General features: G+C 55.8%; 1 protein-coding gene across 2 annotated transcripts in view; it reads left to right on the plus strand.

Moving 5' to 3' along the window:
• The first annotated feature begins 836 nt into the window (after positions 1-836).
• Positions 837-9,602, plus strand: part of ALDH4A1 (aldehyde dehydrogenase 4 family member A1) — a 30,300-nt gene continuing 21,534 nt past the window's right edge. The window contains exon 1 of one of the 2 annotated variants that reach the window (XM_004705145.2): positions 837-933. In XM_004705145.2, coding sequence (XP_004705202.1) covers positions 872-933 — 62 coding nt within the window. In that variant the 5' untranslated portion in view covers positions 837-871. Of the gene's footprint in view, positions 934-1,314; positions 1,393-9,602 lie in introns of those variants that run through there. The other variant, XM_045298836.1, reaches the window with a different exon arrangement.

Here is a 9,602-nt window from a genome sequence, read left to right on the forward strand (position 1 = left end):
TTGTGATAAGAGTTGTACGATCCCCCAATAAATTGATTTATAAAAAATAGAAAACAAAACCAAGAAACATTCCCCTAGAGAACACAAATTTCAATGGGGTAAAACAAGCGTCCGAGCAGTGGCTCCTGGTAAGGGAATTGCAGGGAAAGCTCAGCCTTGATTGGCTCAGTTTTTATCTGCGATCCATGGTAATCTGCAAGGGAGCCTTCAGGCCGATTTTAAGAAGCGCCAGGCCCCGGGAGGCTGCGGGGGCCCAGCGCCAGGCTGGGAGGTGGAGGGCGGCTGGCTCTGGGCCGTAGAGCTGGGCGGGATCTGGTAACTGCACAAATTCAGAGCCTCCCACCCACCAAACGCAGCCCCATGCTAAGGAGCTAAAGCGCTGACGAGCGCCTGGCCCGGTACGTTCTTCCGCCTAGTCACGGCACGTGCCCCGACTCCCGTTCTCCAATTGGTTCTTTTAGTCCCTTTCCCTGTGGCCAAGAAGGCTGCAACCTGACCGTCCTTCTGATTGGTCCAGGAGCTCTCATGTGTAACCCTGATTGGTTAATGGAGCTCACGCCCCTTCCCCTCTTTGGCACCGGGAGATTGGGTCATACCATCACTTCTGCAGGGGGACAGAGACTGTATTCCAGGCCTTCTCTATCGGTTTTCCTTGTTCGGTAGTACACAGGGGTCCCATTCGGTGACAATACAGAAATGTTCTTGTTACTAGAGGGTGCAGGTGTGGCTTTATGCTGATTCCTAGCGCGGAGGACGGTGGGGTGCTCCGAAACCCCTCTCTGCAGAGTGGTGTGGTCCGAGTGGGGCGGGGCCCAGAGGTCTTGCGGGGCCAGATCCAAACTCCTGGGGATAGTCGTGTTGCAAGCCGGCGATGCATCTCCCTCTGCCCGCGCTCCGCCGCGCCCTGCTGGCCCGCCCCTGGACGGGGGTCAGGTGAGTGAGCCCGGGGCTGGGGAGGCCCCGAGCGGCGCCTGCTGGCCTGGGGTCCCCGAGTCGCCCAGTGGCTGTCCCCGCCGGACTCTGCTAGCGCACCCTCCTCCGGGGCCTCTGCCTCCAGTGCCCCCGCTTTTCTCCCACGGAGGCTCCTCACCTCACTGCCCAGGCTCCCCTGGGGGTCAGTAACCCTCAGCGAGAGGGACCCCTTTCCCGAATCCTGTGGCCCGATGGGGGTGCCCCGGGGCTCTCGCGGCCCCACCCACGCTTGGAAACAGCCTCTGATCCACTATCTTCTGGGATTCCCGCTTCCTCACCCGACGTGCGCTGGCTGAGCATTTACGGATTCTCACCGCCACACCTTCAAGACCCACCCCCGACTCCTCCTTTCTGCCTCTCTCCCCCATTTTTCTGTGTTAAGTGTTCGATGAAAAACCACCCCAGAGGGACCCCTTTCTGGTAGGTGGAATCGTCGTATTATGGGCCGCTCATGCGTAGGAATCGGCTGGGTGACTGGGTTTTGGTGGGCGTAATGTACCTCGGAGCCCGGGTGGTGCAGTGATTATAAGCTCTGTGTCTAACCGTAAGGCCTGCGTTTGGAGCCCACTAGCCCGCCTTAAGGGAGCCCTGGTGCCGGATGGAGCAGTTTACCTATTGGGCAACTAACCCTCCACAAGGTCAGCAGTTTGAAACCACCAGCTGCTCTGGGGAGAAAGATGAGGCTTTCTACTCCTATAAAGAGTTATAGTCTCTGAAACTCACAGGAGCAGTTTTACCTTGTCGTATCGAGTCGCTATGAGTCAGAATCGACTCAGTGGCAGTGAGTTTGATTTTTCTTTTGAGCCTCTCCTCGGGAGAGAGCTCTGGCAGCTTTGGGACCCTGTCCAATATGGTTCTACTCTGTCCAATATGGTCACTATAAGTTGGACTCCATCTTCTCAGCCGGCAAGGGGTTATATAATGTACCAAATACTGCGAGAATGAAGCAAGTTGATTTGTAAAATGCATAAAACTGCCTGGCACATGGGAAGTGCCCAGATGTCATTTAATGTCTCACTCCTGTAAGATAGATACTTTGGACATATTGTCAGGAGAGACCAGTCCCTGGAGAAGGACATCACGCTTGGTAAAGTGGAGGGGCAGTGTGTTAGTTTGGGTTGACTAGAGAAACAAATTCATAGACACTCAAGTGTATAAGAAAGAGCTTTATATACAAGGGCAATTGAACATTGAGAAAACATCCCAGCCCAGTCCAGATCAAGTCCATAATTCCGATATTAGTTCTTATGTCTGATACCAAGCTATAAAGGCCTCTTCAGACTCATGAAACACATGCAATGACGCTGAATGCAGGAAGATCACAGGCCAGCGGGTGGGAAGTCTTGTGGAGCCAGTGGTGTTGTAAGCATCTCAGCGCTGGCAGGGGTCTCCACGTGGCTCCTCTAGCTCCCAGGGCTCTGGGTGCATCAGGGTAGCTTCATGTGGCTTCTGGGAGTGAGCCTGCATCCTGCCTCCAGTGAGCTATGTATCTCCTTAGCGCATCCACATGAGGTCATCAAGCTTTCACCTGATTGACAGGCTAGACTCCACCCCTTCACTCTTAATCCTCTCAAATTGACAACCGATTATGTAACTACCATAGGCAGCAAAAGAGGAAGGCCCTCCGCAAGATGCATTGGCACGGTGGTTGCAACCTGGGCTCAAACATGAGAACAATTGTGAGGAGGGCCCATCCCTGGGCGTGTGTCCTGTTCTCTTGCCCTGACGGCACTGAACAGGAACAGAAACTGCCCAGTGGGTCCTGGCTTTGGTAGACTGCAGATAGGTCAGAGTAGAACCGGTCCATCGGTGTTCACTTCCCAGTGTGTTTGAGAAGTAGATCACCAGGCCTCTCTGTGAAGATTTGAAACTCTTGCCTTTCAGCTAGCAGCCCAGGGGCCAACCTGTCACGCACCCCAGTCTGAATCCAAGTTGAGGACACAGCAAACTCACCGCCCTCAAGTTCATGCTAATTCACAGAGGCCCTATAGGCCAGAGTAGAGCTGCCCCTGTGAGTTTCCGAGACTGTCACTCTTTACATGAGTAGAAAGCCCTGTCTTTCTCCAGTGGAGCAGCTGCTGGTTTCGAACTGCTGACCAGGCGGTTAGCAGCCCAACAGGGTAACCGCTATCCCACCAGGTCAGGTGTGGAGAAACCGAGGGGCAGTCTGGGGCCGGAGCTGCCCTTCAGATCCAGGTTTGCAGACCCTTGCCTGTTCAGCAAGCCTCTCCTGCCGGGAACTGGTGGAGGGAGGTGGATAGGACACAGCCCCCCTCCCAGGAGGGCTTGTAGCCTGCTGGGGCTGCCCTTGGCCTGTGCCTGTGTCCAGGCCTCCCTTTCTGAACTTTATTTACCTGACCGCTAGGACTATGGCCTGCTGTCATCCCTCACTCAGTACTACTTCCCAAGTTAATCAGTGTCCTTTCTCCCTCCCTGCCCCCTAGAGTCACGGGGGAGCCCTGGGCCTGGGTGAGTTTCAACACTGTGTGTGTCTTCTGTGGGTGGGCAGCGGATAGGGCCAGGTGTAGGAAGACGAGAGGAGACAGGAGGACTCCTCTTCCACACACTGAGATCATAGCAGCACTTGTCAGCGGGGTTCTCTTTGCAGGCCCCTTGCTGCGCTCAGAGACCACCCGTCTGTAGACACAAGCCCAGGGAGGCCCAGAATGGCATTCGTCGAAGGTGCCATGGATGGCTACTGTGTTCCACACGCTGGTGGTGGTGGGCCCAGAGGATGCTTGTGTGGATGGAACCTTTGGGGAGCTGCTGCCTACTGGGGCAGAAAGGATGAGACGTTAAAAAGAACCGGGAGTGTCTGGTGCAAGGAGTCCCTGGGTGGTGCCGATGATACATGCACTTGGCTGGAACCAAAAGGTGGAGGTTCAAGTCCAAAGGCCTGGCCACTGGCTTCAAAGGACGACTCAGTCATTGACAACGCCGAGGAGCACCCTTCATCTTGTGGCCCAAAGTCGGAGTTATGTCGGCAACTGTTTTTAAATCTGGTAGAAAGCACTCTCTAAAAAAGAAACACAACAAAAAACAAACCAAGACAAACAGTGACGTCAATTCTGACTTACAGATAGCGTGTCTGGGGAGACGGACGGGAGCCCTGGTAACCACATGGTCCACAGTGCCGATCCACATGGTAGGCAGTGCGAAACCACCAGCAGCTTTGTGGGAGAAACACTGGGCTTTCTACTCCCATAACCAGTGACAGTCTGTCTCGGAGACCCACAGGGGGTCACTAGAGGTCAGCATTGCCTCGATGACAGTGGGTTTAGCTTGGTTTGGGGGAGGAAGGTGGGGCTTTCTACTCCTGTCAATAATTAGAATCTTGGAAACCCACAGGGGCCGTTTTACTCCGTCTTACAAGGTCTCTATGCGTCAACGTCGACTCAGCGGCAGTAAGTTTGTTGTTTGGTTTATAGGGTTTCTGAGACCGTAAATCTGTAGAGGAGCAGACAGCCTCATCTTTCTCCCTCAGAGCACCTGGTGTGGTTCATGGTCCAGTGTGCGGTGGGAGCCACTACGCCACGGGGCCCGCAGCAACGACGTTGATCCAGCACTCCAGCGCCGTGGCTTTGGGTGGATAAGCACTGTGGCGTTTCCGTTTTGCAGGGGGGGACGCACTTAACGGACATGCTGGTGAGGGAGCTGGGCATCAAGGCTAAAATCTCAGTTGGTCTGACTCCGGATTCCTGCTCTTTATTTCTGGGCTTGCCGGTCGAGAGGAGAGCGAGTGTTGGCATCTGGACCCCACGCTCCCACTGCCTCAGAACAGGGTTTCCCAAGCCTGGAGCCTGCCAACCCTCCATTGAGCCTCGAGCCTAATCCACAGTCCCCCAGGGCTTCTTTGGGGACGGGGTGCGCAGAATGACCGTGATGGAGCAGCAGAGCTCTGGAAGAGCAGTTGGCTGTTCGGTGACCTGCTTGTTCATTCACCCCCCAGTTAGATTGCATACACCTGTGGGGTTCCCTGCTTGCCTTTCTGGCGTCAACCCCCTGGGCCTTTTTTCAATGGTAGCTCTCAGGAGCTTCTACTGAACACTCTGATGCTGCCCGATGGGGCGAAAGAACCTTGGTGGCACAGTGGTTGAAGTACTGCCTGTCAGCTAACCAGAAGGTGGGTGGTTCCTACACTGCTGGAGAAAGTTGCCACCTCGGAAACCCTGGGGGACAGTTCGACTCTGTCCTCACTCAAAGAGCCAAACTCCTCGCCATCAAGTGGATGCTGACTCTTAGCCACCCCATCGGACATGCTCGTGAGTTTGGCTGTGGACCTTCAGCGATTCGAGATGAAGGGATGGCTGGCTTGCTGGGCGCCTGGTGCTTGGCAGGGGCTCTGCCAGCGTTGACGTGAGTGGACATCAACAGACCAGACTGTTGGCGTGGTGCTGACTTCTCTGTGAAGTTGCTTGCATCCCACTCAGGTAGCGTGCGGCAAGGGCACACCCTCGGCGCACCCCAGGTCTGATGCACCAGTCGAGTGGACTCACAGGACCTTGAGGGGCGTGAAAAAGGAGGAAGGCCCGCAGCGAGCTGGCCTGACAACGGCAGACGTGGTTCGATGGGGGCAGGACCGGGCAGTGCTTCATGCTGCTGTGCCCAGGGTGCCTGTGCCTCTGAACCGAATCCTTGGCACCTAACAATGCTGACGTGCAAACACAGCGGCCAGTCAGAGGAGCAAGGTGTGCCCATTGCCTGCCGTAAAGGTTACAGCCTCGGAAGCCCTCTGGAGCAGGTGACTGCCACAGAGTCACCGTGGGATCGAGTTGATGGCAGGGTGTTTGGCTTTTGGGGTTTTGTTTTCCATGAGGTGGAAGGCAGAGGAGTTTCGTTGGTCCATTCTCGACTTCCATCCTGGAGGCCCAGTTTCAGTCCCCCCCCCCCGAGTGTACCCCTGGTATGCAGCCACCACCCGTCCGCCAGTGGGGGCTTCCATGCTGCCGTGTCACTGAGCAGGCTTCAGGGGAGCATCCAGACTAAGACAGACTAGGAAGAAAGGCCTGGTGATCTGCTCCTGAAAAGCAGCCAGTGAAGACCCTAAGGCTCGTCGTTCAGCCCCTGGGGGTGGTGTAGGACCAGGGAGGGTCTCCTGTGCTGTATGGGGGTTCTCTAAGTGGCTTGACTTTTTAGCAGCAGCTGGCCAGGAGCGGGTGGTGAGGGAGGACCAAGTGTCTGAGGGTTCGGAGTGAGGAGGACCTGGGTACAAGCTGTGACCATTAGGGAACAAGAAACCACTCTGACCTGTTTCTCCATCTATGGAGCAGAGGTTAAGTAAGGACAGCAGCCCTTCATCCTGGCAACCACATGCCATGGCGCGTGGTGCACTTAGGTGCCTGGGAACTGTTCTCCATGTTCTTCCTGGGCTGCCGGGTAGAAGCAGCTCATCCGAGGCCCAGGCTCAGCCCTCCTGCACCCGTCCTGGCCCCTGCCCTGCCCTGGGCCTTGTTCTTTCCCTGCTCACCTGCTGCCTCAGTGATAAGGCGGATTTGCCTTATCAGGCCCCAGATAACAGCTAGCAGAACCTGGGGCTGAAGGAGGCAAGGCCTTTTCCCTTTCTGTTTTCTCCTCTTTCTGGTATCTGCCACTCCCCATTTGAATTTTTGGGGAACCAAGGGACTGGCCTTGAGCCCCGGCCTTTGCAGAAGAGCACTGGCTGGGGTCCTGTCTGCAGAGTCTGGCTTCCTGAGACACATGCGTTCATTGTGTCTGAGGAAACCAGACACGTCATCATCTGCCAGGTGCTGATGCCTCCAGGCCCACGCTGGTCCCAAAGCCTTCGACTCACAGGGACCCCATGGCACGGAGTAGGACGGCTTCTTTGGGTTTCCCAGACAGAACTTGCTATAGGAGCACACAGCCTCCTATTTCTTCCGAGGAGAGGCTGTGGATAGAAACACCGACCAGGTTGGCCAGTCGTGGCCAAAATGAGTGCAGCCTGCCTGCGTGGAGCAGGTGACCTGGTAGGGGACATGCTCATCAGAGGTCTGTACTGAGGGCCATCACTGGTGCCAAGAGATGCGGATGGACCCAGAGATGATGCAAAAGAGGCTTTCCCCTGGGCTGGGTGATATGGGGGGCATAGGAGGCATTGTCCTTGGGTGCCCTTGAGGTAATTCCAACTTAGGGTGACCCTGAAGCTGCCCCATAGGACTTTTTGTTTGGCTGTAATTTTTTTTTTAAGCATGAAGAATTTATTTAATAGCTAAAAAAGAGAATCTGAAATAATTTGACAAATGTTTTTGTAGATGAGGACCTTTAAGAAAAGGATTGGCTAATCGAATGAATGAATGTAATAATGAGGAGCCCTGGTGGTGTAGTGGCTGCGATCTGCATGGTCGGCAGTTCGAAACCACCAGCAGCTTCGTAGGAGAAAGACTGGGCTTTCTACTCCCGTCCACAGTTACAGTCTTGGAAACCCACAGGGGTCACTGAGGCAGCATGGGCTGGATGACAGGAGTTTGGTTTGGGGAATCTAAAGTCGATCCTGACATTGAAGGTCCATCTCCTTGAAGGTGGGAGGAATCTGAGCCATTTCAGGATCCCTCCTGAATGCCTGCCAGCACCTTTATTGAAGCAGATTGCTTCCAGGACTTTCTCTGGGTGGATTCAAACCACCAACCTTTTCATGTGCACCGAACACTTAACCACTGCGCCACCAGGTCTCCTCATACTAAGTAGAGGGGACAGCAAAAAAAAAAAATCGAGACATGGTGGCTGAATTGTAACAAAGGAGCGTGTGTGTGTGTGTGTGTGTGTGTGATCTATATATATATATATATATATATATGACCAGCTGTCGTGTTAGCACTGTAACTTCAGCTGCTATGCAGACGGGGAGCAGAGCAGGTGGATCTGCCCCAGCCTTGGACCAGGTGGAGGCTGGAGTGGGGAGAAGAGGACCCTCATCTTCCGCAGGCCTGGGAGCCCTGGTGGCCCGCCTTTTTACAGTCTGGGTTTCCAGGCTGCCTTGATGCACTCTGGTGCCCTCCTGCCCTTGGCCTGCTGCAAAAGTGGTGTTAATGCCTCTATCTGTCGCGGGGACCCTGATACCGGCAGCAGGAGGAGAGGGGCCACTTGGGGTCTCGGGCCTAGGCTGTGAGCCCCCAGGTTGCTGGGGAAATTGAGTCACGTACAGACTCAGCCTTCTGGAGGGAAAGGCCTGGGGGCAGTTCTAGGAGGTCCTGGAGTTCTCTCTGGAGTCCAGTGCCAGGCCCCCTGGGGTGCTCCAGGAACATGGAGAAAATGCCAGTGCTGGCTGATTCTGCCTGGGAGGGAGAGGTGGGGCCTGTGCCTGATTCATCTCCACCTTCCCCTGAACCAAGGGAAGGCCCTCTTGTGAATTCCATCCCAAGTGACTGGAGTCTCTCCATTCCTTTTAGCTGCGGTTGGCTTTCTCAGCTCAGAATGATCTTTGGACTAGCTCCCGAGCTACACGCCACTGACCCACAGCCGAGCCGGGGTCTGGAGACTCTCCAGGAGCTGGGGGGCCGTGGATTGGCTGATCCTCAGGTCCCAGTGGCCTCTGCCCCGGGCTAGGAAGGTAGAGGGAAGCCTGCAGGGCCTGTGTCTCTGACCCTGCCTAGGCGGGAGAGCCGGTAGCTGCTGCCGCCAGGGGATCGGCCATCCCACAGAATGTGTTCCTTTGGGCAGGGGATGGGACAGAAGGACGGAAGACCCTGACACCAAGTCCCACTTTGCCTTTGAAAACCTGGTGGGAGACTGCCCTCCGGAGGTGGCGTGACAGTCTGGGGACAGGCAGGTGCCTGTCCCTGAGCTCCCAGCCCTGCGAGGTATGCGGCATGATCCCCGTGTGTCAGGTGGAGAAACAGAGGCTTGTCCAGTGTGATTTGCTGAGCTCGCGGAGGAGCGTGGGATTCTCCCTGGCAACTTCCAAAGCCTGGGCACCTCCTCCCACCCTCCCAGGGTCCAGAGAGGGGTGTGGTGGGCTTGGTCTTTAGTGACTGCCCCCTCTCCCACCCCGGTGCTCCCTCTGTCCCTTTTGACCACTGGGAGGAGGAGATAGTATGGCTGATGGAGCTTTCTGGTGGGTGTGGGGCTGTGGGGCTCTTTCAATCCTGCCCTAAAGGGTGGGCGGCTATGAACAGTGTTCATGATCAGCGGTGATCAGGAGGGATGGTGACTGCCACCTGGAATATTTACTGGGTGACTACAAGGGCTTCTGGGAGCTGAGCACCGAGGGGAGACCCTGACAAGAACAGAGGAACAGCATTGGAGGCAGAGGGAATGGCAAGTGCCAGGGCCCCGGGGTGCAGGGAGTCCGGTCAGGGGAAGCCAGTGGGCCAGAGGGCCAGATTCAGCAAGATCCTGGGGGTGGGTTGGGGCAGGGCCAGCACTGAGGATTTTCTCAGCCCCACGCCCACATTCCTCTAAGTGCAATTCTCCCTGTTCTGCTTCCCCACACTAGCACTGTGCCCTTAGGCAAGTCACCTCTCTGAGCCTGTCTCCAGGCATGGAGAATGGCTCTGAGGGTCTCACCAGCGAGAGCTATAGAGCTGTAGCGCACTGCCTTCCAGCCGCCTGGCTCTGGGCAGCCCACGTGTTACAGACCAGGGCCGCTCGTGGCTTTTCCTGGCTTTTCCAAACCAAACTCACTGCCAGTCCGT

This window comes from Echinops telfairi, unplaced genomic scaffold (assembly GCF_000313985.2).
Source record: "Echinops telfairi isolate 266 unplaced genomic scaffold, ASM31398v2 ScPeMD7_7457;HRSCAF=8495, whole genome shotgun sequence".
In the NCBI taxonomy this organism is placed as follows: domain Eukaryota; kingdom Metazoa; phylum Chordata; class Mammalia; order Afrosoricida; family Tenrecidae; genus Echinops; species Echinops telfairi.